This window comes from Zingiber officinale, chromosome 6A (genome assembly GCF_018446385.1).
Source record: "Zingiber officinale cultivar Zhangliang chromosome 6A, Zo_v1.1, whole genome shotgun sequence".
NCBI classification, from domain to species: domain Eukaryota; kingdom Viridiplantae; phylum Streptophyta; class Magnoliopsida; order Zingiberales; family Zingiberaceae; genus Zingiber; species Zingiber officinale.
The window spans coordinates 126,653,769-126,681,160 of record NC_055997.1 but is presented as its reverse complement, the minus strand read 5'-3'; the positions used below and the strand labels follow the sequence as shown (position 1 = coordinate 126,681,160).

The 27,392-nt window shown below is 36.1% G+C and overlaps 1 protein-coding gene across 5 annotated transcripts; it reads left to right on the top strand.

The window, feature by feature from the left end:
• The first annotated feature begins 6,713 nt into the window (after positions 1 to 6,713).
• Positions 6,714 to 27,046, top strand: LOC121997976 (alpha-glucan water dikinase, chloroplastic-like). Of its 5 annotated transcripts, XM_042552681.1 has the most exons (35): positions 6,714 to 6,927; positions 7,054 to 7,086; positions 7,693 to 7,975; positions 9,044 to 9,085; positions 9,161 to 9,270; positions 9,365 to 9,443; positions 9,540 to 9,631; positions 9,730 to 9,907; positions 12,627 to 12,863; positions 12,991 to 13,329; positions 13,602 to 13,709; positions 13,804 to 13,902; positions 15,587 to 15,721; positions 15,830 to 15,918; positions 17,383 to 17,517; positions 18,042 to 18,204; positions 18,286 to 18,375; positions 18,442 to 18,627; positions 18,913 to 18,975; positions 19,052 to 19,114; positions 19,186 to 19,245; positions 19,423 to 19,575; positions 19,666 to 19,749; positions 21,335 to 21,511; positions 21,586 to 21,692; positions 21,866 to 22,079; positions 22,153 to 22,256; positions 22,368 to 22,506; positions 22,681 to 22,806; positions 24,219 to 24,329; positions 25,218 to 25,316; positions 25,885 to 26,058; positions 26,130 to 26,222; positions 26,294 to 26,409; positions 26,503 to 27,046. In XM_042552681.1, the coding sequence occupies exons 3-35, from the start codon at positions 7,697 to 7,699 to the stop codon at positions 26,705 to 26,707; spliced, it is 4,449 nt and encodes a 1,482-aa protein (XP_042408615.1). In that variant the 5' UTR covers positions 6,714 to 6,927; positions 7,054 to 7,086; positions 7,693 to 7,696; the 3' UTR covers positions 26,708 to 27,046. The 5 variants fall into 5 exon arrangements, with proteins under 5 accessions (XP_042408615.1, XP_042408613.1, XP_042408614.1 ...); XM_042552679.1 differs by lacking the exon at positions 7,054 to 7,086; XM_042552680.1 differs by lacking the exon at positions 7,054 to 7,086 and having other exon boundaries at positions 7,679 to 7,975.
• The last annotated feature ends 346 nt before the right edge of the window (positions 27,047 to 27,392 follow it).

Below are 27,392 nucleotides of genomic sequence, written 5' to 3'. Positions count from 1 at the left end.
AGTTATTGATCTTAGTGTTCTTGCCTAGATTTTTATCTATATTCCTAGCCCTAGGTTGAGAGGTTTTAGCATGAAAAGCTACATGATTTTCCTTAACTTTATCATGCATTCTATTTTCATGGTAAATAGCATTAAAATGATATAAGTTAGAACTAGCATTCTTTTTATCATAATTTAAAGGAGTAGGCTCAATAAATGTTACCTTTCTTTTTACCTTGGATGCTCCCCCTTGAATTGAGCTTTCTCCTTGAGCCTTGACCACCTTCTTCCCTTTAGGGCATTGACTTCGGTAATGCCCCTTTTGATTACAAGAGAAGCACACAATGTGCTCCTTGCTCTTCTTTGTGGGGATGGTCTCCTTGGCATTCTCCTTGCCCTTGGGTGCCACTTGACTCTTCTTTTTGGCCAATTTGGAACACTTGCTCTTGTAGTGCCCATTCTCCCTACACTCAAAACATATAATATGATTTTTACTTTTAATTGAAATGTTTATACCTTCACATGTAGGGATAGCACTTGGTCCTCCATGTGATGTGGATGTAGAGACTTCCTCTTGATCCGATAGTGATGCTCCTCCATTTGATTTAGCTTGACTTGTGGAGGTGGAAGCTTCTTCATCCTCTTCTTCTTTTGACCCGGATGTGGAGGCTTCTTCTTCTCCTTGATCCGGCGTCACCGAAATTTGCTCCCCCTCAATCCTAGAGGTGGAGGCTTCTTCTTCTTCTTCTTTATCCTCTTGCACATTAAACAAGGAATATGCTCCTTCCTTGTTCTTTTGGTTGTACTCCTTTGAGGATGATGCTTCTTGGACTTCTTCTTCTTCAGAAGTTGAGCATCTCTCAACTTCGGAGTCCTCTTCCTCTTCCTCTTGATTTTGCTCCAATTAGTCACCCTCTTTGGATTCTTCTTGGATTGGTGCAGTGGAGGGGATCTCATGAATTGATGCCAATTTGCTCTATAGCTCCTTGGCATTCTTGAACTCTCCAATTTTGCATAGAATTGTGCTAGGTAATAAATTAACCAATAATTTGGTTACCTTATCATTTGCTTCACACCTTTGAACTTGCTCCTGGCTCCATTTGCTCCTCTTGAGAACTTTTTCCTTTGAATTCGTTAGAGCTTCGAAGCCTTCCATAAGAGCAAACCATTGCTTTATCTTCACTATTAAGAAGTTTTCGATCCTTGATTTTCAAAGATCAAAGCTTGTAGATGTGTATGGTGGAGCCACCCTTGTGTCAAATCCAAGTCCATCTTGGAATTGCATCTTGAAGTTGAGCTTCGTGAATTCTTTGACTTTGATGAATTTGCTCCAACTTCTTCACCCTCTAGCTTTGCTTGTTTTGTTTGCCCCTCCTGGCGATGATTCCGGTGAAGAGCGACCTCACTCTGATACCACTTGTTGGGACCGAAAAGTAGCTAGAGGGGGGGGGGGGGGGAATAGCTCGTCGCGCGCTAGGTGCTCGTCGTATCTTGTTTTTTTAAGGATGTGCAGTGAAAATACAAAGAAACAAAAGCATACAACGCTAACAAATGGATTTTACTTGGTATCCGCCTCACAAGAGGTGACTAGTCCAAGGATCCACGCACACACACACCCTCCACTATGAATAACACTCCTTTATGGTAACTACCAAAGGCGGAGAAGCCCTATAACACTCTCAATACAAGAAGGAAAGGGAAACAAAATACAAGCAAAAACTTACACGTTATGCAGTGAAAACCCTAACCCTAGCTTCTTGTTGTTGCCCGCCTCTTGATCTTGGATCACTAGCAAACCTTGCTCCAAGAACTCTTCAAGAACTGACGGTAGAGTGGAGAAAAAGTGTGGAGAGCTGCCGGAGAGGATCGGAGATGAATCGTAAAGTCGTTGCCGAAGGAATCGAACGCCTGCGGCTTTTATCGACGCTAACGGTCGGATCCCGATCGATTGGATTGCTCCCAATCGATCGGGGAGGCTTTGGATCGATCGGCTGATCGATCCAGAGCGCCTCTGTGCTCTCGGTAAATTGCCTGGATCAATCGGCTGATCGATCCAGGGCTTATCGTGCGAAATCGCAGCTCCCAATCGATCCACTGTTCGATTGGGTTATCTGGATTGATCGACCGATCGATCCAGCGCTGTTCTGTGCGATCGCGTACTTGTCCCAATCGATCCACTAATCGATTGGGAGGAGGTTATCGCAAAGACTCGCCCAATCGATCGGTCGATCGATTGGGCATGAGCCAATCGATCGGCTGATCGATCCAGCTCATGATTTCTCCCTAAAATCAAGTCTAAAGTCTCCTTAACCAGCATCCGGTCAACCATAACTTGTTGGTTCATCGTGCCTAGCATACGGTTACCCTTCACCTGCTAGAACTCGCTCACCAAGTGTCCGATCAATCCCTTTGACCCACTTGGACTTTTCTCCTCTTGCCAAGTATCCAGTCAATCCCTTTGGCCTACTTGGACTTTTCTCCTCGTGCCAAGTATCCGATCAATCCCTTGATCTACTTGGACTTTCACCACTGGTCAACCTTGACCCATCTGGATTTTTCCCGTGCCTGGCTTCACTCACCAGGACTTCTCATCTGCCTGGCTTCACTCACCAGGACTTCCAATTTGCCTAGCTTCACTCATTGGGACTTTCACCTAGCTTCACTCACCAGGATTTTTTCTCTGCCTAGCTTCACTCACTAGGTCTTTCACCTGGCTTCACTCACCAGAATTTCCTTCTGCCTAGCTTTACTCACTAGGTCTTTCACCTGGCTTCACTCACCAGGATTTCCTTCCGCCTAGCTTCACTCACTAGGTCTTTCACCTGGCTTCACTCACTAGGATTTCCTCTCTGCCTAGCTTCCCAGTTAGGACTTTCACTTGGCTTCACTCCCCAGTATTTCCTTAGCAAGTATCCAGTCCACCTTGACTCTTCTTCACAATCTCCCCACATGAACAATCGCACCTGCAATCTCCATGTGTTATCTATATGTATTGTCAAACATCGAAATCATGACCAAGACTCAAGCTTGGTCAACCAGGTCAACCTTGACCTAAAGGATATTGCCCCAACACCTATGTGAAAAAGAAGTGGGGTCACTTTGAAAAGAATTGGAGGCACAATTCTTAGAGTTTCTCAGAGAACCAGGCATGTTCATGACCAAGAACGAATGCATTTATGAGAGCTAAGTTATATCAGGAAGAGTTATGGATGAGATATGTCAATACTTACACAAATGACAGAATAGTTCAAGGACATCATGTTTACTGTCAGCCAGTATGTAAACAGATCTTTACAAGGAAAGATTCAAAGGGTAAAACCCACCTATCCTATACTTGACTCAACTATTGAATGTTATCATATACCCTGTATTCCATTCATGTGGGGGATTGTTGGAAATGTGAATGGAATAAAGAGGTAGAGATGAAGAGACTCTATTGTGTATGAGTTTTTAATCCATATTAGAAGTCTCTTGGATTTATTGTTGGTTTAAATTATAGCACATGCATTAATGCTGTAAACATATGCACGGACTCGTAGTTAACAGATTGATTTTGTATCATTGGGAAACTAATTTGTTAATGTCATAAAAGAATGTGTATTCAAGATTAATGAATGTAATAAATATGTCTACATGAAAGCCACTTATATGCATAAGTGGAAGAGCTTCTGTATGCTGATCCAATGGAGAGAACCTTAAAGCATAGCCGAAGGTGGGACTAAGGGGGTGCTTGTTTGGGGGGTTTGGAATGGGAATGGAATGAAACATGGTGCTTGGTTTGGGGAAATGATGGTGGGTCCCACGGATTGATTCCTCTAAACATATGAATGGGCCATTACCCATAGGAATGGGTGGTATGGGAATCATTCCCATTTTATTATTATTGACAATCATTCCTATTCTTATTCCATTTCCCTTACCCAAACCAAGCACCCCCTAATATGTTTCAAGGAAACTGCATTGAGTGTAGACCTTGACATCTTACTCGGTAAATTCCCTTCTCGACTCGGTGATCGATTCCCGATTCTACTACGCACGACATCGACTCCGCTACTCGGACCACCAGAAGCTTAGCAGAACCAACCCCACTGGCAACCTAAGATTATCCGCTCAAGTTATCTCAACAGATAAGTTAGAATTAATTTTGTGTAATTTTAATTCAATAATTTTGCCCAATATCTTCGACTATAAATTGTCCAATAATTTTGAAATATATTTAGTGACATTAAACTCATTAATAGTGATTTCATAACGTCTCGACATTAATGGTGACATTAAACCCATTAATAGTGATTTCGTAACGTCTTGATATTAATAAAGACATTAAACTCATTAATGTCAATATTAAATCCAACATTAAATGACTATAATTTAGTCATTCGTTACAGGAAATGTGAGAGCTCCTATATAAGGAGGCTAGATCTTGAGCAATGTTGCCATTAATATCGAAAGGTTATGGAATCATCATTAATTTCATATTAATACTTCTATTACACTCTTGAGTGGGTAGCAAAAAGAGATTCAGGCGACCAAACGTTGGTTCATTCTTTTTGGTAAATTTTGCCTCGACTGGTCCGACATTCGACGCACGCAGGTCATGCTCACACACAAGTCAACTTGGTTCAGTATAAATCCGGATCCTAGATTTGCACTCACCCTTACGCACCCACGCGTGATAGAGTCTCTCCCTATGCGTATATTTACAACATCAATGCATGTGTCATAATTTTAACTAACAATAAAGCCAAGAGACTTCTAATGTAAGACTAAAAATCTATGCACAATAGAGCATCTTCGTCTCCACCTCTTTATTTTATTCGCATTTCTAATATTTTTTTTTATAAGTAAAAATATATAAGCACAAAACAAGAGAATGATAGATGGACTTAAGAGTGCTTTATATCTGACTTAGTATTATATTAGAATACACTTCCCAAAATTAGTATAATTGAATTTGCATTCCTTTGAAAATGTTCTCAATGTTTAACTATTCTTCACTAAAGAGACTACTATTTTTAGTCTCCATGTAAAGTGTATTAAAGAAGACAATATAAGATGTCTAGTCTTAGTCAACAACTTATTCTCACGATAGTATCTTTTGAAAACTCTCAGCGTCTATTGGTAGATAGACATCTCCTATTTTACATGTAGTCACTTCTTGATTCTCCTCCATAGATTTGCGATCGAGGGCCTCCAAAGAATAGATGTTGTCTTTAGCACCGCTTACAGAAGGTGCAATGTCAATCATTTAGATAATCTTGCATGTCTCTAGTGAAAAGATGACTCTGTGCTAACATTCAAAAGGTAATTGCATGACTAGGCTGTACATATGATTTCTATATTGTTCATGCACATGACTTTTTAAGATTAGAACGTCTAAAAAATCATATACTTTGGCCACTCTTTCTTGCTCAAATCAATCTGCTAGCCTTTGTGTAGTATCCTCTAACAACCTAATAGTTAATAGTATAAGACCTCGTATATGTAGTAGTCACTTTATCAGAGAGAAATTCGAATGGACTACCTCCCAAGTTCATATATCAGCTCGTCTCAACTAAGTGTGATATACTAATTTGATTTAAAGAGCGCCCGTCTTAGTCTGTATCCTCCATACCCTTTTGGAAATCATGATGGAAAATAGTCTCCTACGGATCTTGTCATCCACACTACTTAGATAAATATTCGACTTTAGGTCATTAACTTGTAGTCCTACTATTGCCCTTACTCTTATAATCATATAAGCAATGTGCCCATTGACTGAATAGCTACTATAAATTAACTAATACTAAATTTTAAAAATAACAAAAAATCATATTTTTTTTTTTTATTATAAAACTATGTGAAATATTGTTAGAGGCAAGCAAGGGATTACTTGCACGTTAAGAGTCTTCTCTACTTTTCCTACATGTCCTTTAGCTCCTTCTCCAAATCTTTTGCCTTTGTTTAATATATCTTCACCTAATTATCTACTCTTGCGATTTGAATTAGAGGCGTGATACGAAAGAATTCAATGACACTACTCACCTCTGTTCGCTAGTGAACAACAACTGCGTGTGTTTTGTTTAAATTCAACATTAATCAGGTTGGGCAGACTTTAAAGCTTCAGTAATGGCGGACGATGTGGTTGATGATATTTGATTCTCTCTAATCCGTCAAATGTTTGTCAAAATCAAATGGAAAATTTGGACCAAGTTATTTTATCTGTTCTATAAAAAAATATGATAAGATCGATTATCTACTCTTGCGAATTGAATTAGAGCCGTGATAAGATAGATTTCAATGACACTACGCACTTGTTCGCTAAAAGCCAGTGAACAACAATTGTGTGTTTTGCGTGTGTTTCAAATGTTAACAAAAATCAAGTGGAAGATTTGGACCAAGTTTTTTCTCTTTTATGTGGAGTAATTGTTTTTATCGTGACTGATTTTAGTCCGTCGTGTCGTCCTCAGGCTTCTCAAATATCTAAGATATTCACATGGACTCGGTGCCCATCCCCGTCCCATGCCTCTTTCCCTCCAGCAGCGCCACGTGATTCTTTCCCCCTTGCTTGCGATTTTTTAGGCCTGAGTCACTCGTTAGCTGGACGCGTGTGCCGGACTAAAGAGGGTAAACTGCACGGTTACGAGACACTGCGCGCGCGCGCGCGAGCCACGCCGAGTCTGCCGTAGCCTACTCCGCCTCCCACTCACGTGCTGCTCGATCGCGGCCTTGATATTTTTCCCTCCCTCCTTTAACTCCGCTCCACACCTCCATAACCCTTCTCTCTCTCTCTTGTCTCTCTTTCCTCGCATTCTCATCGTCGTCTTTGCTCTTTTTCTTTCTTCCTATTTTTGTTTTTTTTGTCTGCCGGCGGAAGTCGAGGGAGGAGCTTGTCCAGTTTCGCTTCTTCCGTCTCTTCGCTCCTCCCGTGAAATACCGTTAGAAATCTTCCAACAAGTCGAAGCAGAGGTAGGCCTTTCATCTTTGAACAATATGCGCTTCTTTTACTGCAAATGATCGGGCTGTCTCTCTGCCTCATTCGTCAATCTGAAAGTGAAGAAAATTCGGACGTGAAGTAATTTTTGTTTCCTGTAGTTTTTGCTCTACGCGGCGTCAAGATCTCCCCAGGTTCATCATCTAGCCATTTGTATCGTCGTGATCGAATTGTGCCGCCGTCGGTTTCTTTGTCAATTTTTTTTGTTCGGATTCGTAATTTCAAGTGCGTTTGTTGTTTCTGTTGTTTGGGGTCCATCCATTTGGTAGATCCGATTGCCGAATCTGACTTCTTTTTTTCTTACATCCTGACGATTCGTTTAACGGGAGTAGGGCCGTAGCTTGCCTCATCTATTCTTTGCTTGTTTTATCTGAACTAAATGTTTGGTCTTTAATTGCTTCTTTTAGCTTGAATGTAGGGACATGAGTTTAGATCTATATTTGGGAATGCAATGCATGCAAACTTAAAATATAAAAGCTCTCTTTATGCTGAAAATCCATAAAAGAATTTTTTGTAATTAATTGGCCCTGATTGTGGTTTTTTTATAACATAAATGGTGGTAAATTTAAAAAAGAACTTTAGTTTCAGTTCTGGATTTGAAGATATCTTTTTTGTCTCATTTTATTTTATTCTGAAAGGGTTGTTATCTTATTATTAGTATTTTTTTTTTCTATGAATGTCCTTGTGCTAGTCCATTCTGAACTTCCATTACAATTAAAGAGTCAGTGTTCTATTAACAGAAAAATGAACAATTGTGTTGGACATACCTTACCTCAGCAAGCTCTGTTTCGGCCTTCTGTTGTAGAACGCCATAATACAGCTTGCCAACGTTCTTCTGGAAACATTTTGTGCATTGTTCCATCAGCATCAAAGGCAGAAGATGTGCCATCTCATAAATCTTTCCTTTCAAGTAGATTCCTTGGGAAGACTCCCTATGTAGGAAAAGGAAACCCATTAAAGCAAAATTTAAGAACAGTTGCCATGAGCCCTCAAGCTTTATTGGCAGCAGATCCTGCTTCAGAGGTTAGTCATTCTCACTGTATTTGACAATATATAAATATTTTATCTGTTTCCTTCTTACATACATTTGCCAATAGAATTGATTCCATTACCAACCTAGTACTCATCTCATCAAATATGTTTATCTACGAAAGGAGTTGGCATCGTTGCCAAATTCCCGTATTTAGTTTTGGATGTTGATTGCCATAGTGTCACTTGATTTTTCCTACTAGGGACATGTAAATAGCTTTGAAAAATTGTGGATTCGGGGAACTATTAGAGTTAATACCTATATCTAACACTTCTCCTCAAGCTAGAGCATAAATATTATATGTGCCTAACTCCTTACATAATATTAAGAAAAAATGCTTAATGAAATTATATTACTTTAAAGTTCCATTAATGTGGCCACTAATTGAGTGGCCGTGAAAACACTTTCGACGACTTGGTTTTTGTCTTTTTTTCTGCCTGAATAAGTGATGAAAGGTCGACAACAAGATACGCTTTGGATAATTTGACATCAATCAATTTATCCGCTTAAGAAATAGGTGATGGTACCTCCAACGATTTGTGCGGTGTGGTTAGAGATATTTGCAAGGCATGTGTTAGTCATAGAAGGGTTCTACTCCACGCGAATCGCGATGCTTACAAATGAGTAGGTAAGAGAAAAGAAAAAAAAGAGAAGATGAGAGAGTGATAGGGGAAGGCAGCTGCCCTTCCTTTTAAGGGAATATCTCTCTTAGAAAATCCTAATCTACAAAGGTGGCTTTATACTATGTAGAAACAAAATATAGATTGTAATGCAGTGAATAAAGAATAATTTCTTTATGCATAGACACAATATAAAAGTCTAAATGACTAATTCTATTTAAATAAATAATTCTGTTTGAAACATAGGCATAAAAGTAGGTATGCTATAGACTAAATTGTATCTTTTATAGTTATCTAACAGTTTATATGGCTAATCTTCTTGTGTTTAACAATTCCACATATGATGTCAACTTAATGTGGAGATTGGAAATCATGTATACATTTTCACATCTGGTAATGGATGTAAGTGTTTATCTCCTGACATGATCTCGTTTTGAGCAGCTTGCTAGAAAATTCAAGCTGAACGCCAATTCTGAATTGGAGGTATTTATTTTTTACTAGGATTTTTTTTTGCATAATATTAGTGTATAAGCGTGCTTGATTCCGATGTGCATACAGGTTTCTATTTGTAGGCCCACATCTGAGTCTCCTATACAAATTGATTTTCAAGTAGCCTATGATATTGGTTCATTGGTGCTTCATTGGGGTGTAATTCGCCAAACAAGAAGGTAAGGAGGGACCCTATGCTGGTTTGTCTTTGTTCCATGAAAATTGATTTGGATCTTATCGCTTCCCACAAACCATTAACTATAGAATTGGCAGAGAATGGTCTCTTCCTTCTCATTATCCTGAAGGAACAAAATTATACAAAAATCGAGCTCTCAGGACTCCTTTTACTAAAGTATGATCCCAAAGCTGTATATCCTCATCAATTTGATACTCATAAAATTCCAATTCACTTCCACTACAAACAATAATGATGATTTTTTTTCTTTAGGTTGGCTCGATTTCTTCACTGAGATTAAAGATTGATGACCCTGAAATAGAAATAGTTGAGTTTCTTATACTTGATGAGGCAGAAAAGAAATGGTGAGTTTATACATTTATTGTTTATACTGAGCCTTGAAGAGGATTATATTATTGTTTATACTAAATTTGGCATGCTTATGAAACATAGTTTTGTATAGGTACAAACATAATGGCAGGAATTTTCAAGTTCATTTGTTGAAACAAGGCAATCAAAATCCACATGTTTCTGTCTCTGGAAATCCAAATATCATTGTACCCGAAGACCTGGTGCAGATTCAAGCCTATCTTAGGTGGGAAAGAAAGGGTAGGCAGGCATATACACCTGATAAAGAAAAGGCAAGTGTAGCTTATGTGGCCATTACTATTGACCTTCTTTTTAGGGAAAATGACCGAGGGCCAATTTCATTGGATAATACAGTAGCATGTAGGTAAAAGCTTTATATGAGCACAAAATGATGAAATAAAATAGTGAATATTTGGTTGAGAAAGACAAAAAAAGTTGAAATACTAGTAATTACAAAGAGTGTTACTCATGTATTGACAAATAACTACTCTACGCTTTACACTATTATCGTATTGGGTAACTATTTCTGTGATTTAGATGAAGTTTTTATGTGAATATTTTGTTGTATAGCCCGAATGAAATATTTGCTTTTGACCCATTTGTTGCCATTGCAATGGTTAACAAGAACAAATTGTTATGACTTTCATTCCAAATAGCCCTTTCAACCTTTATGTAATATTCAAAATTGAAATATTACATTTTTGATCCCTCAGAATATTTGTTATTCAAAAATAAGTTCCTACTATCTATATTTAAGTCCCTAACACACTCTCTTATGTTGGTTTAAACATATCATGAAAACTAAACTTATTATTACTTATTACAAGTATACTCAATAATCCTAAGACCTCTCAAGGAGTTGTTAAATCCCTCATTTGAGGTAACAAATAATGTAACAATTTCATAAAATTGGGGATTTTTTTTTGACAAAGTAACACTCAATCTCTAATGTGATTTATTCTCTCATAGAACATTGAATTAAAAGTTATATGACAATGTGCTTGTCAAACACAACTTTATAAGCTCCTTAGGGGCATGCCCAACTTAGTTATCAACTACTTAAACTAGATAAACTCGCATATAGCTTTGGATATTAATTTGACAAGATCAATTGATATCAACTAAATAATTCACAACATATCAATTTTCCCAAGCATATGATGTAGATATTTTCATTGGGATAAATAAATGCCTTCCCTGGAGTATGCCACCTCAATGCTAAAAAATATGTCATCTTGCACAAATTCTTTGTTTGAAAGCGATGATGAAATATTGAACCTTGTGATCTCTGCAAAGTCATCGCCGTCACTCATGATGATATGATCCACATAGATACTAAAGAGAACACACTCCACATATGGGGTGATAAAATGCAATATTGAGTGATTTGAGACATTTTGATTATTCTGAATCGGAAGACAGCATAAATATAATTAAAAATTTCAAATCATGCTCTAGTGATTTGTTTTAGACTATATAAAGACATTTTTTGTGTTCATACTAGACCACTCTTTCCATAAGCAAAAGCTTAGAGGTTGTCACCATTGAGGAAAACATTTTTATATTTAATTGGTGAATAGGCTAGTAAAATAAATTTGCCAAAGGAAGGAACAATTAAAGCAATATTTGTTAAAGTTGGAAAGGTATCTAGGTAATCATAAAGATCTAAGCATATCACTTAGCCACCAATAGAGCCTCTAATTGATCCATAATGCCTATAGGTGATTTGTTCATTGTGAAAACTCATTTATAACTTACCATAGACTTGCTTGAAGGAAAAAAGTACTAGCTCCATTGTAACATGAAAATGTAATGCCTTTATCTTCTCAACCCTTACTTGTCTCTGAGTAGAGCCAGAAAAATAGAATTATGGATTAAGATCTCATCTGTGTCTATCAACACAATGTAACTATTCTTTCCACTAGCTGACCAACTCGCAAAACAGCACAAGACAACATAACATCAATTGGAGGGCTTCTTTGAGGTCAATGAACCTTTTGCAACTTGTTCCAACCTTCCAGGCTTGATCGAGGCTACATTGAGTCCTTAGGTTGGCGAATCTATGTTTGGGTGAGGTATGCTGATGCAAACTGTTTTTCTGAGTTTGGAAAATCTAGCCAAACCGAGATGGTTTTGCTTGAATTTCAGTTTCCTTTTCATTTAGTTCAGTTTAAATCAGAAATTTGAATTGGAAAATATAAGCACAAACCAAGTACATACTAATTACGAAGTTAGTAAATAGTATAGTTTTAATTAGTAGATACTAATCATTATAGTGACTACTAATCATCCTAAACAATAAAAAGAATATACACTAATAATATACAGAAATTATTAGAATTAATTAGGTTTCATATGAATTAAAGTATGTATTTATATAATTACTAATTAGTTTAGTTTGGTTTTATCAGATTCACTAGGATATAAACTGACATTGAGACGAAGCTAACTAAAACCAAATCAGGAAACTGAAGAATTAAAATTTTCAAGTTGGTCTACAAAGACCCACAATGAATATTGTGTTTTTATCGGAGGCAAGACAACCTGATATGTTGGAAGAGCAAGAAGCAAATTGTTATAGTGCGATCGAGTATTGAGTCAGAGTCCGCAGCTATATCTTATACTTGTAACAAATTAGGGTTCTACCCTTGTTTAAATGAGCTTGAGGGAGAGTGGAGGAGTGTTAATGACCATAGAATGGGTTCAATTGTAAATATATCAATTTGAGAGGTGTTAATGTAAAAAAACAATAGGAATTTATATTAGAAGGAACTGCCTTCAGAATAACCCTAATAGTTTACCCTATTACATCAGTTTGTACATGTCATATTGCTTTACACAACATTTTTGTTTGTGGTGGCACCTTTGCATGGAGCATTTCTTCAGTTATCTTCATTGATTCCTATCTTGTAAATGTTTTCTAGAACTGTTTATCTACATGAATTTTTATCATTAGTTTTTAATATTTTCTGATAGTAAAGTGTCTTTCAGGAGGAGTATGAAGCAGCTAGAATGGAGCTGCTACAAGAAATAAGTAGAGGTATGTCTATAGAGGAGCTTCGATCCAAGTTGACAAAGAAAACAGAAGTCAAACCTGCAAGTAGAGAAGAGAAAACCCACAGAGTAGAAAGTCACGAAGGTGGGATCTCAGATGATCTTGTGCAAGTACAAGCATTCATCCGATGGGAGAAAGCTGGGAAACCAAACTACCCTCCAGAGAAGCAACTTGTAATGTTTCTTTCTATGATCTTAAGAATCTATTTCTTCTCCTTCACTTATAATCAATGAAAGGAAATAAAAAAAACTCAATTAGCATCTTTCTTGTGATGTTGACTGTTGAGTGGTTATTGAACAGATGGAGTTTGAGGAAGCACGGAAAGAACTGCAGCTTGAGTTAGATAAAGGTACTTCTCTGGCTGAACTACGGGAAAAGATCATGAAGGGGAGTATATCAACTAAAGTTTTGAAGCAACTGAAGGCTAAAAAGTATTTCAGCATCGAAAGAATTCAGCGGAAGGAAAGAGACATCATGGAAATTTTGAATAAAAATGTTGCAGAAACTTTAGATGAAAAAACTTCTCAAATAGCCCCTCCTCTGACAGTGCTAGAACTCTTGGCTAAGTCTATACATGAGCAGGATGGTGAATCAGTTCTGAATCAGAAAATCTATAAGCTGGATAATAAGGATCTTCTGGTTCGAATTTTTACCTTTTTCTTTTCTGAGATTCCAAAGGGGAGCCTTGGTGGTAAAGTTGTTGCCGTGTGACCTAGAGGTCATGGGTTCAAGTCTCGGAAACAGCCTCTTGCAAAGCAGGATAAGGCTGCGTACAATAGGCCCTCCTCGGGACTCACATTGGCGGGAGCTTCGTGCACCGGGCTTCCCTTTTTTTCTTTTTTGAGATTCCATTATGTATCAAATTATACTATGCTTAGTTGATGTAATCTAAATAATGATGTTGGATGAAGGTACTAGTAACCAAACCTTTTGGAAGGACAAAAGTTTATTTCACTACAGATCAAAGTGAACCTCTTATTCTTCACTGGGGATTATCAAGGAAATCAGGAGAGTGGATGGTAAATTTTTAACCTGGAAATTTTTGTTCCTTAGCATCAAATTTAAAGTCCAGTTAATATTAGTTTTACACTCACAAGATGTTGTTATCTCCAGGTACCCCCTACAAGTTCTATTCCTCCAGGTTCACTATTGCTAGAAAAGTCATGTGAAACCCCTTTTACTAAGGGTTTAATGATAGATCAGGATTATCAGGTATGATAGCTTTTAACTTGGAATATGTGAGATTGAGAGAAATATTGAATTTGGTTAATTCAGTAAATAGAGACCCATATGTATAATATTCTACCTAATGGCTAACCATATGATTTTGACAAAACTATTGCATATGTTAAGAATTGTTAATGTTATTGAGCTGTCCGTTTAAGACCCACAATAGGTATCTTATTTACAAGTCATTATATTGAATCCTATTTATAGCATGTTATAGTTCACTCTGACAATAATACACTGTCCCATCTCTCTCAAATTGGTATTATACTGGAATCCTTTCCTAGGATCAGGGTTCGTCAAATCCCTTAGGGGGAGGCCATTGAGTTTGACATGATCACACAGTCTCCTCTCTCTCCATCACTAATGAGTTTGATATGACCACACAACTCCCTGTTGTTGCAGTTTGATTCATGGCTCGGCCGCAAACTCCTGGTCACTACAGCTTGATTCATAGTCTGGCTGCAAGGTCTCAATCATTGTGGCTTGATTTATGCCCTTGCTGCGAGCTTATGTCCATTGTGGCCCAATTCACATCTTGGTTGTGAGCTCACGGCAGCTGCAGCTTGGCTGCAAACCATGAGCTCATGGCCAGGCCATGATTCCCGGCAGGAGTTGCAATCAGTGACTCGTGGCTGTGACTTTCCCGTTGATGATGATGGTTGTTTGTTTACCAGAGTTTGTTGAGTTCATCAGCTAGTTGTTGTGAGGAGGCAAGCATATGAAAAAATAGGAAAAAAATGATCCTCGGATGGATTCTGAATTCTTATGTTTAAGTTAAGTAAGCGAGGGTGCTATATCATTTTTAAGTTAAGTAAATGAGGGATACTGACTCAATTTTTGTGCAATCAGTCATTTCCTTATCCGTGCTGAGTAAACAGGCCATAAAAGGGCTGTGACTTCACTTTTTTGGGTACTGAAAGGAAGAGGATAGGAACCCTTTGCAGCTGCAATCCTGCTTCCGTGAATTCTGGCAGAAAAATGCAATAGGGAGATGATGTAATATTGGCCCTTAGTCTCTATCTATTTCACTTTACAACCTTCACATGTTTCCATCCTTGCAAACTTTGGGATGGTGTTGTATTTTCATTCATCAATTTGAGGGAGGGCTAAGAAGAAGATTATTCATTTAAAGATCATCAGCAATTTTGTCTTTTGAAGAAATATATTTTGAAGACGGCATCAATTTCTATCAAGTTGTATACTATTTGAGGATCAATCTAGTGTTGCATCATCAAGTTTCACAAACACTATATATTATCTTAATTTTTCTTATTCGCCATCATCAAGCATCTTTAGTAATTCTGTTTTCTTCTTATGAGATCTTTTTTTGTCTATGGCTTTACGCAACTAGTTGGACATAATTAGTTTCTATCCTTTAGCTTGATGAGGAGTGTTAAAGTTATTTAAGTTAGCAGTCATGTTTTGTAGATTTAGTATCACATTAGGTGTTTTAGTTGTAAGATATTAAGTTGAGTTATAAATATAGTAATATAGTAGTCTTTTACAGCAGTAATACACTATCTTATCCCTTTCAACTAAATATATAGCATTTGAATGCTAATTGATCAAAATGATACACTCTAATCTATTCATGATTTCCATCCTGGGTTGTTAATCTCTAGATTCTTTGATCACAATCTTTCATCTAAAATGTAATTATCAACAGGCCATTCAAATAGAGATTGATGGGGGTGATTATGCTGGAATTCCCTTTGTTCTTCGTTCCGATGATAAATGGATAAAGAATAGTGGTTTGGACTTTTACATTGAGTTGGGCAATGGAAGTATCAAGAGCAGGAAGGTTTTTGTCTACCTTTGTCATTTCTCTAATCGCATTATTCGAAAAAGCTTTTATGTTTATAGTTTGGTAACTTTCATAATGAAATTATTACTTCCCTGCAAATTGAAGGCTCCTGGTGATGGAAGCGGTGTTGCAAAATCATTGCTTGACAAGATTGCTGAGCTGGAGACTGAGGCTCAAAGATCTCTTATGCACAGGTTCATTCTTTGAATATTTGTGAATTAAGTTCTGTCATTTGTCAGTATCTTGTGTAAATAATTTAAGTATCTAAGGGCATTTGGCATCTCCTCTTAAAGCTGATGATCTATCTTGCTATATCACACGCCACAAAATTCTCCTTCAAGAAATAATGCTTTTGGAAACATAAAATTGTTACTGCAAATGATCAAACCATGTGTAGATTTAACTCTACCATATTTTCTTCTCATTTCCCATTGTTTTAAGTGCCAATAAGTATTGGTTGACTAATGCTGAAATGTATCATTCCAATTGCTGGTGGATACTAATATTCCCTCTGGGTAGATGTTATTGTGCTGCCTATGCAAACACAATTTTAGTGTCACCAACTGAGATAGGACCGATCTCGCCCAATACTATCTCAAACCGATCGACACAGGAAGATTTTATGCATATATTGCATCCTTTGATTCAGCTCGTCAGCATGGGGAGTAAATAAAACACTAAAAAGATAATGGAAAGAGAAGAAGTGCTAACAAATGGCAGCAGTAGAAATATTAAAAAGAATATTTTCTTCCAATGATTAATTCTTTATTACATCTATCAGTCACTGAAAGAGATGAAATATTAAAAAGAAAGTAGAAGAGAAGAGGAGATGCATCAACTAAAGCATTAGTAGTAGAAAATAGGTTGCCAAAAACTCAAAAAATGCATCTATAGATACAACTATACTTGTTCCAGTTTCAATTATTCCTTTGTAAGTTCAGCTCTCAGTAGCTAATAAATATATAATTATAGACACATAGAGAAATTGATTATATGCTAGATATCTTAGGAGCATATGAGTCTTGAAAATTATTGGAGTAATCTCGATAGAAAGCTACGAAAATGAATTCTCTACTTCGAACTTGTAAATCAATGGGTTAATTGAGATTCATGATGTGACTCCTAGAGGACCCAAATATGTTTGTTAGATTCAGTAAAAAGATACTTCATTGTTCTTAGTTTAGTTTGGGATTCTGTTTTGCTCAAAGCTTTCCTAATTGAAAGATTTGTTTAAAGAACTCTAAATAAATTAGGTATGTGTTGATATTGAATTCCAAAGCAAATGTGGCCAATTTGATCTGGTGGAGGCTATGTTGTGAGCAGCACTACAGTAGGTCATCCACGTGTAATTTAGTTTTTAGTTTTAGTTTGAGGTAGGATAAGTGGTATGCACAAGGATAACAAACCACTCCTGAAACTCCAACCATACTTAATAGCTTCTTCTTCTCGAGTGACCTCTTCACTCAGTAATGGTTCTAAACACTGGTCTATTTCCTCAACATGCCTTCTCAGTTAAATTGTGCTTCCTAAAATCTCCTTTTTTTTGAAGTTCCTTTGACTGTATAAAATATGTAAAGAATAGGTTCACTGTTTTTCTAGTTGCTTTCTCATGAATCATCCGATTGTTGACTGAACTTGCTATTTCTTGTCTGTTACAGGTTTAATATTGCAGCAGATCTCGCTGAGCAAGCTAGAGGCTCTGGCCAGCTCGGGCTTGCTGGCATTCTTGTTTGGCTGAGATTCATGGCAATGAGACATCTCATTTGGAATAAAAACTACAATGTCAAGCCACGGTATCATTAGATCCTCTCTATTGTAATGAGATTGTTTCTTTAGTTTTTTTTTTTAATCATGAAAATCCCATTTGGATTACCAAAGGAAGGAAAATCTAAGCAAGTAGTGCCATTAAGATTTCACAAAAGAAAAAAGAAAGTATTTAGGAACTGAAATAGAAGCTTATCTATTAATGTGGTGCTCCCAATTTGTTGTGCAAAGATTTAGAGTGTGATCTATGAATTGGTTATAATCCATGCATATTTAGGATTCAACTACTGACATGTGTCAATACTTTATAATTTTGTAGACTAGAAATAAATTATTCTTGTCTTCTCTGTCTTCAACTCACTCTTCAGTGAACTACTCTAGGATATAGCAATACCATTTCATGAATATCTAAGCTACAATTAATAGAGATCTATTAATCTTTCCTTTTCAGTAAGTTTTTTCACAATCCCAACTTTTATTTATGAAAAAGTTATTTAATAAACGTGAATGTAATACTTTGACATTCGTAAAACTACATTTTTCTTACTTGCAGTGAGATTAGTAAAGCTCAGGACAGGCTCACAGATCTTCTTCAGGACATTTATAAAGACTCCCCCCAGTATAGAGAGATCTTGAGGATGATCATGGCTACTGTTGGTAGGGGCGGTGAAGGTGATGTTGGTCAGCGTATCCGAGACGAAATATTAGTTATACAGGTACGTTAGTTTAGTTGAACTTGGTTTGGTATCTTCCATATTCTTTGAGAACATGTAATGACTGTTATTATTTTGTTTTAGAGAAACAATGACTGCAAGGGAGGAATGATGGAGGAATGGCATCAGAAGCTACATAACAACACTAGCCCAGATGATGTTGTGATATGCCAGGTATTTGGTATATATAACTCTGAATTGTTTTATAATTAACAAGCTGAAACCTTCTATTTTTTCCAGGCGCTTATTGATTATATCAAAAGTGATTTTGACATCAGTGTGTACTTGGACACTTTAAATAAAAATGGAATAACCAAGGAACGTTTGTTGAGCTATGATCGAGCTATTCATTCTGAACCAAGTTTCAGGAGGGATCAGAAAGAGGGTCTTTTGCGTGATCTAGGAAACTACATGAGGACGTTGAAGGTGCATACTTTTATGCTTAAATGCACTTTATAAGACAAGTTGTTCTCAATCAAATTTAAAATTTCTGTGGAATAAAAGGAAATCATATATTATTGTTTCTTTCTTTATTGTTTGGAAAATTAAACTAACACTGATGTGGGTGAAACTACCCACTAATACCAGAACCTGAGCTAGACTCAGGGTATCTGTTATATTTCTGAACATAGCAAACACATTAAGTCTTTTTCTCTTGACTTTACTTTCCAATTGAATTTCTTGTTCTCATTTCCCTTTGCTTTTCTATAGGCAGTTCACTCTGGTGCAGATCTTGAGTCTGCCATTGCTACGTGTATGGGTTACAAGTCTGAGGTAATTGTCTCATTAGATACTTCTGGTTGGATTTTTCTTATTTATCATCCTTTATATAACTTTTGTTGTCATTCAGGGTCAAGGCTTTATGGTTGGTGTTCAAATAAACCCAATAAGGGGATTGCCATCTGGAATTTCTGTAACTACCTTCTCTGTCTTTTTTTATCAATCACTGAGTTTGAAATGCAAGTAATGTATCTGATTGAACAGGGTCTAATGGAATTCATTCTAAAACATGTTGAAGATAAAAGCGTGGAGCCTTTGATAGAGGTAACATTGTCCAGATTCTTTTCATTCCATGTTAGGATATTTAGTATTTTATTATTTTAATCCTTTGGTCAAACCTTGCAACTTTCATTTTTTCTGAATGTGTTCACAATCTTGACACAAAAAGTCAAAAAGCAGTATGGCTAGTGTATACTGATTCCAAAGTTTGGTTATTTTTAGGGGTTGCTGGAGGCACGAGTGGAACTTAGACCATTGCTTCTTAGCTCTCATGAACGGCTGAAGGATCTTATTTTTTTGGATATCGCCCTTGATTCTACTGTCAGGACAGTTGTTGAGAGAGGATATGAGGAATTGAGTAATGCGGAACCAGAGGTCTTCAATACTTCTCAGTTTTTTCTTGCATTGTAGTTGTTTATCTGTAATATTTTCTTTTAGATGACATAGTCATTCCTTCAATTCCAGAAACTTATTTACCTCATTACACTGCTTCTTGAGAATCTTGCACTGTCTACAGATGATAATGAGGACCTCATATATTGTTTGAAGGTAATTATCTAATTTAAAGCCCTGTTGTTTCAGTTTACATCTTCACTGACTGACATTTATATATTGTATGGTGCACATTAGATTGTATGCAATGGTTTATTATTCCTCTTGATGAACAAATTGCCAATCATAAATAATGCTTTAATTCTTGAAAAGATCTGATTAGTTAAAACATCAAGGTATTGACCGTTTAACTTTTTCCTTATGATTAACTCCTAAGTTTTGGACTGTTATCCACCACGTAATAGATATTGTCTCCTTTAAGTCCATAAGGTCTTAGTTCTTTGTTTATATTATTCATGGAAATTACATCAAATGGAGATGTATGTTTTTCCATCACAATTAACATTTTACAAACTTATAATATTTCATCATGGTTTAAAATCTCATGTCGTACCCGGTGGTACGGGCGAAACATATCATTCTATTTGCAACTGCGTGGAGACCTTGCAGAACTTGCAATTGCGTGGAGCCCTCGCTTGAGGCCCCGTAGAGGTCTCGTGTGAGACTGCAGCAACCTTGCGTGGCTAAGTTTTTTTTTTCAATTTTAAAAAATTCTTTGTTTTTAATTGTTAATTTTTTTTAGGCTGTTGATTTTTTTTTTAATGGTTAATTCTTTCCCCTCTTAATTCTTTCTCCTTCTTTCCTATATTTTAATTTTCTTATTCCTTTCATCCTTAAACACATGAAATTTTTTTTCTTATTCTTTTCCTTCTTAAATATATAGGATTTTTTTTTCCAACTGATTAAAATAAAATAAATTAAATTTAAACTTACTTGATCCTAATCATTATATCTAGATTTTAGTTAATCCTAAATTAATTTTTAGTTAATCCTAATTTTTAAAATATTAGTTTAACCTAATAGTAACTATTTATAGTAATCAAATATTATAATAATATTTTTTAATTAATATATTTTATATTTAAAAAAGTATCGAAACCATATCAGCATGACACAATATGATACCAAAATTGTATCATTTCAGTCATAAATCTAAACTCCGATAAGGCTCGAAATTTTAAATCATGTTATACATTATGGTTAATTTTAGATATTTATGAAAAGTTGGTGACAGTAAAATAAACATTTGTGTTATGGCTGCAACAAAGTGCAACTCAAAGGATAAATGGAGAGATTTGGAGCTATAATTGTGTCTTTCAGAATTCTGTATAACCAAATTATTAGCCTTTTATTTTGAGAATGTTGAGGAAATATAGAATAAAATGATTACTAGAATGAGTTCCAATGATTGTTTATGAAAGAAAATATGTAAAAATAATTCCATCATGGTTGATAGATTTTAGTAGTTAAGACAAGTCACTATAATGTAATATCAACTAATTTAAATAATCTGAATGGTATTGACATTACATACAATGGTGAGATAATATCCACCATGATTTGGTAGTTGATTCCTAATAGTTGGGACACAATGATTTGTTGTTATTGTAGATATATATGCTTATGCACTAGTCATTACAGTTGCTTGTTATTTCCAAGAGTGAGCTTATGAATTCAACCAAGAATCTATTTTTCCTTGGATCCAGCGTTAAGTTACTGTAATCATGTATTGCTTTTGAAGGGATGGAAACATTCGATGGAGATGTCTAAGCAAAAAGATGATCAGTGGGCACTATTTGCCAAGTCATTTCTTGACAGAACCCGTCTAGCTCTATCAAGCAAGGCAGAATATTACCATCAAATTTTGCAACCTTCAGCTGAATATCTTGGATCATTGCTTGATGTTGATCCATGGGCGGTATGCAAATTACTTGGAGATTCTTTGAAACATTCACTATGATAAATTACCTTAATAAGGGCCTACCTCTACAGGTAAGCATATTCACGGAAGAAATCATACGTGCTGGATCAGCAGCTTCTTTATCTGCACTTCTTCAGCGACTTGACCCTCTTCTTCGGAAAGTTGCACATTTAGGAAGGTTGTTCAAAAGTTTCATAGTTATTTTTATGTAGTAATATGAGGGTTGTCTGGTCATCTAAAGTTCAACTATAATATCATAAGTGAGCTAATCATTTCTAAGCATGTACTTTGATGCCTTTTAGGTTCTTTCTCTTTTATTTCAATTCCATAATTTTTAGCTGGTTGGAACAGCTGGCAGGTCATAAGCCCTGTTGAAGTTGCTGGATATGTTGAAGTTGTAGAAGAATTGCTTGCTGTCCAGAATAAATCATATACACAATCAACAATTTTGGTTGCAAAACATGTAAGGGGAGAAGAGGAAATACCAGATGGCACAGTCGCTGTTCTAACACCTGATATGCCAGATGTTCTATCTCATGTCTCTGTGCGAGCTAGAAATAGCAAGGTCCTGATTTCATATCAATGCTATGGTTTTCATTCAGAATGAATTTTCATGACTATAGATTACCACTATGCAGGTATGCTTTGCTACCTGCTTTGATGACAATATCCTGGATGAGTTTCGGAGGAATTCGGGAAAGCTCTTTCGTCTAAAGCCCACGTCTGATGATATTGTATATAGGTAATCTTTAAAGACAATAAAACAATTAAATTTTGTGAACCACTTGTGAAGTACTAGAAATACATGACTTCCTTAATACTATAATCACTGTTGTCTGTTTGCCTCATTTAGTGAAATAGGAAAAACTGAACCTGAAGATGTGGGTCCAGTTCAAGCTGGAGATGAGCAAGCACCACCATCGGTGACATTGGTTGGGAAGCACTTCAGTGGCAAGTATGCCATATCAGCTGAAGAATTTACCAATGAAATGGTTTGTGCTAAAATACATATTTATCATTTTTTGTTCTTGTTTTATCAAAGTCACTCTGGTTCCTATAAGGTGAAACTAGAAATCACCTTACATGTTTGACTTCATTTGCTACTTCTAAAAAAACCCTTGTATTTTATTCATTCAACAAGTTGTAATTGTATTTTTTACCCTTAGGTTGGTGCTAAATCGCGGAATATTTCATATCTAAAAGGAAAGGTTCCTTCATGGGTGGGCATTCCCACATCAGTCGCTCTACCATTTGGAGTTTTTGAGGAAGTTCTGTCAAATGACATAAACAAGGTGCTTGTTACGTTTAAGCATATCAGCTCTATCATTTAGTCGTGAATTTCATTTTAATTGTTTTTTATTGCACGGTCAATATCTCCTGTAGCCCATTGTATGTATATATATATTCTCTAAGTTGGGCAATCATATACAGAAATGTATTATGAAATATTATTATTGAGGTGAAAACTCCCTATACATTGAGATGGACATATTTATGTATATATATTCGGATATGTTCATATGGAAAGAAAATGCACAACTATTTGGGATTTGAAAGCCTATACTTCACTGTGATCCGAATGAAAAGCTCGTATTCTTGCCAAAATGGTCAGAAATTATTGGTTTTTTTTGGCTCCCTCCAGATGAAGAAATACAACCTAGTCTAGAACTCCTACGTGTTTGGGGTGGTGTTGACATGTCTTGGTGATTTGATTATTTATTATCTAGAAATTTCATTAAATGTTAGGTTCTTTTTATACTTCTATAAAATCATTATTAATTGTAGTTTTAGTAGATTTAGCAAACCTAGTAAATTATGTTATATATTAAGAAACTAGATTTTTTAGTTGTCTGTAGGTATTCCTATCTATTATTTCATTTATTCATGTTCCAACAAAGTTATCGATGCCAATGCATGTTTCTTTTCTCTTGCAAAATTGCCAATTAATTCACAACTTTTTGTGTGCTACTTCATGTGAACCGGAGCCAAAATTTTAGTTCAGTACATTCCTGCCATAGTACGACCAAACTCATAACCTAACTAAGGCTTATTGTATACATTCTATAGAAGTCCAAGGGATTCCTCCATCTCACCAAAATTCCCTTCTTGTGAACCTAGCCACAAAGCTGTCACCACCCTTAGAGGACCTGGGATCTTTCTGCCCCCTCTCTTTCCATCGTCCACTAGAGCACCCAAATATCTTGTGGTGCCTTGTGCGCAGGAAAGAGTTTGATGGTCTTAGAAAAGATAAAGGGTGAAGATAAGAGCATCTGAAGTAGCAGCTTGAGCTTGGTGGTGCACCTGAACTCACTACATGAACTCATTGTTCTCATTGCTTCCCCCCTTGGTTAGATTCTATCCATAATTCTTTGATTTGTTATTTTGAAGTGAAAATGGAAGGTTTCAGATTCTTGGTCAGCATAGATAAAAGAACTAATCAATGAGCTTGTTAGGCTCAACTATTTCTCCAAAATGTTTTAGCTAAGTTAACACTAGCTCACTCACCTAAGCTTATAAAATCTTTTCATGAGTTCACAACTCTTGTTATGAGACTACACTAGGATGTAATAATCCTCCCTACTTAGACTTGATGTCCTTGTCAACTCTCCAGTCGAACAGTTTTTTTCTTTGAATTGCCACTTCAACTACTTGGATATATATATTTTTTTTGTATAACACATCAAATTTGCATTTGTCAATGCAGGAAATTGTCAGCCAGCTACAGTTACTGAAAGAGAAGTTGGCTATTGGAGAATTTGATGCACTTCTCAACATAAGAAAGATGATATTGCAGCTGGCATCTCCAATTGAGCTGGTAAAGCTAATCACTATGCACGGTTTTTTTAATATATTTGTTTAAAATATGCTTTCTTGTCAAAAGGTTAAGTTTGGTTATTAAATAAAGCTTATTCAATGTCACAGAAGATAGGATACTAATGGCATAAATCATAAATGGATAAAAAACCTGCGATGGTTCTTCAATTAATTTATGATTGTGTTCTTACTTTGCCAATGGTGAATAGGTTGAAACAAGCATAAAAATTATAGCATCCCTTTGGATTACATATTTCCCTAATGGACAAAGGTGTAATGAAATCTAATTATTCTCCTGTAAAAATAAATCAAGAACCTTTAAGGATTCGAAGTGTTGTGTTAATACGTTTGATATATATGGACGTGTACTATGTAGTCATATAATTATGTAGTTATATATATGTATTCTGTAGTCATAAAGATTACAAGATGAAGTTTGATTTAATAATTTTCTGGATAATTTTGTATATATATTATGTAGTCATAATTAAAATGATTTGTAAAATTAGTATATCTATTATTTTTGAACTACTAAAAAACTAGTTACATGAAAATATGAAAAGTTGCTTTTAGTTTACAATACAGAAAATGCATCCCAAGGGTGGTATGCTGCGATATTAAACCTCTGACAGGTGTTAAAGCAATGATATTGGGTTTAGTTTTTAAATATTTACAGAATGATTTGTCACCAGACACCATTGCTGCTTATTTAGTAACACTTGATTTCACACTGAATCCACTGTCTTTTTAGGTTTTGGCATTTCTGTTTATTCAACCTATTGTTGATAAATACTGCTTCCTTGAACAATGACAATATTCAACCTATTGTTGATAAATACTGCTTCCTTGAACAATGACAATGGAACAATCATCCATGATTCTGCTTCAGGTACAAGAGCTAAAGGGAAAAATGCAGGCATCAGGAATGCCATGGCCTGGTGATGAGGGTGAACATCGGTGGGAACTTGCTTGGATGGCAATCAAAAGAGTAAGAAAACTTTCCTGATCTGAACTTGAATATTTTGTGAATATTTAGTTTAAATATCTTTTTTTTTGTTATATATAGTGGGTCTAACATGAAGAATACAAATACTTAAATCTCTTGAAACACAGACTTCTGCCATGGCATGGGCACTGATTCTGTAGCTTCCATCCAGTAGGCTCTTCACAAAAACTTACAATGATTTCCTTTTCCTTTTATTGGTCGATTTGGTGTTAAAATATTTTTATGTGCATCCAGTCCAAAGAACTGCCATTTCTTGAAGGCTAAATCACTTTAAGCTTTGCTTTTTCTGTTGTACATTGATGGTATACCTATCCATTCAGTGCTCTGAATCTCTTGGCTTTTGCTATTACCCATGAACACTAAACGGAATGTGCAATTTATCAGTTATAGGATAATTGAAATTTCCATCTAAGTGAATTGCAAAGCTAAGCTACTGGAAATAGTGAACGGTTTATTGTGCTAATATGATCATTCTAGTGCAACAATTTCATAATTCTCATTGAGTGGCATTGAAAAAAAGAACACACTCTAAACACTTGGGTTCATCAAGGTTTGGGCTTCAAAGTGGAATGAGAGAGCATATTTCAGCACAAGGAAAGTCAAGTTGGATCATGACTATTTGTGCATGGCTGTCTTGGTTCAAGAAATCATTAGTGCTGATTATGCATTTGTCATCCATACTACAAACCCATCATCTGGAGATTCATCTGAAATATATGCCGAGGTATGCATAAAAATTGTTTTTTCTCCTAAATTCCATGAGCTAAGGCATTCTCCCTTGATTTGCTTTCAAAGGTGGTGAAAGGACTTGGAGAAACTCTTGTTGGAGCCTACCCAGGCCGGGCATTGAGCTTTGTCTGTAATAAGAACGATCTGAACTCGCCAAAGGTCAATCACTCACCTGCATCATCGTGTCATACCATGCGACATTCAAGTATCTCATAGACTGTCTATTTTAGGTACTTGGTTTCCCAAGCAAGCCTATTGGCCTATTCATCAAACAATCAATTATCTTCAGATCTGATTCTAATGGTGAAGATTTAGAAGGTTATGCAGGTGCTGGTCTGTATGACAGGTTAGTTCATTTTCTCAACCACTCAGCTTTGTGTCCATGTCAACAAACTTATTTGGTTTCGTTTACCATGTCAATGTTTATCCAACTCTGCAGTGTGCCCATGGATGAGGAAGAGAAAGTGGTACTCGACTATGTAGCCGACCCATTAATCATGGATAAGAATTTCCGTAATTCACTACTCTCCAGCATTGCTCGAGCAGGTTATGCGATCGAGGAGCTCTATGGCTCTCCACAGGACATCGAAGGTGTTGTTAAGGATGGGAAAATCTTTGTCGTCCAAACGAGACCACAGATGTGATTCTTTAGGTTCAAAGCTGCTTCACTCGTTCTATTTATCCAAATGACTACAAGTACAAAGAATAATTTCTACATTTCACCAATTATACGGACAAATAGAATACAATAAGTTAAATGGCAATCACGATCAATTTACAACACGAGGTCCTCGTTGCATGAGGCTCAAGATTCTGTATATGCAAGAGCGCAACAGCCATGTCTGATGGGTCCTCTAGTTCCCATATCTCCATTTATGTGACACATGGGCTGTATCTCTTGAATAGACACTGGCACTGTGAACCATCAAATATTATTCAAATTTATGGTTGCTTATAAAATCCCAAATGCTAGTATTTTTATCTATGGCATGTTAATTAAATTCAGTCAAATGCCATTTCTCGGGCACGATTTGTATATAAGAAATCTTTCCACGGAAAATCTTCATCCATGCTCGATGCCTATATTATTGTCCGTCGTCATCAAAAGACAAATAATATTCCACGACAGACCAGTTAAGGAACTCCAATAGATTGCACAGCAAGCCAAAGTTAAAGCTTTTCTTACATTTTAAGCAAAGTCATGTATCAACTCAAATTTTGTTTTAGATTCCCTGCATATCAATCAAGTAGTCAGATGCAAAACCTGTTCCAAAAGTTATATAAATTTGCTGCTTTTATATAGCTAATGGGAAGGACAAAAATCCCCTT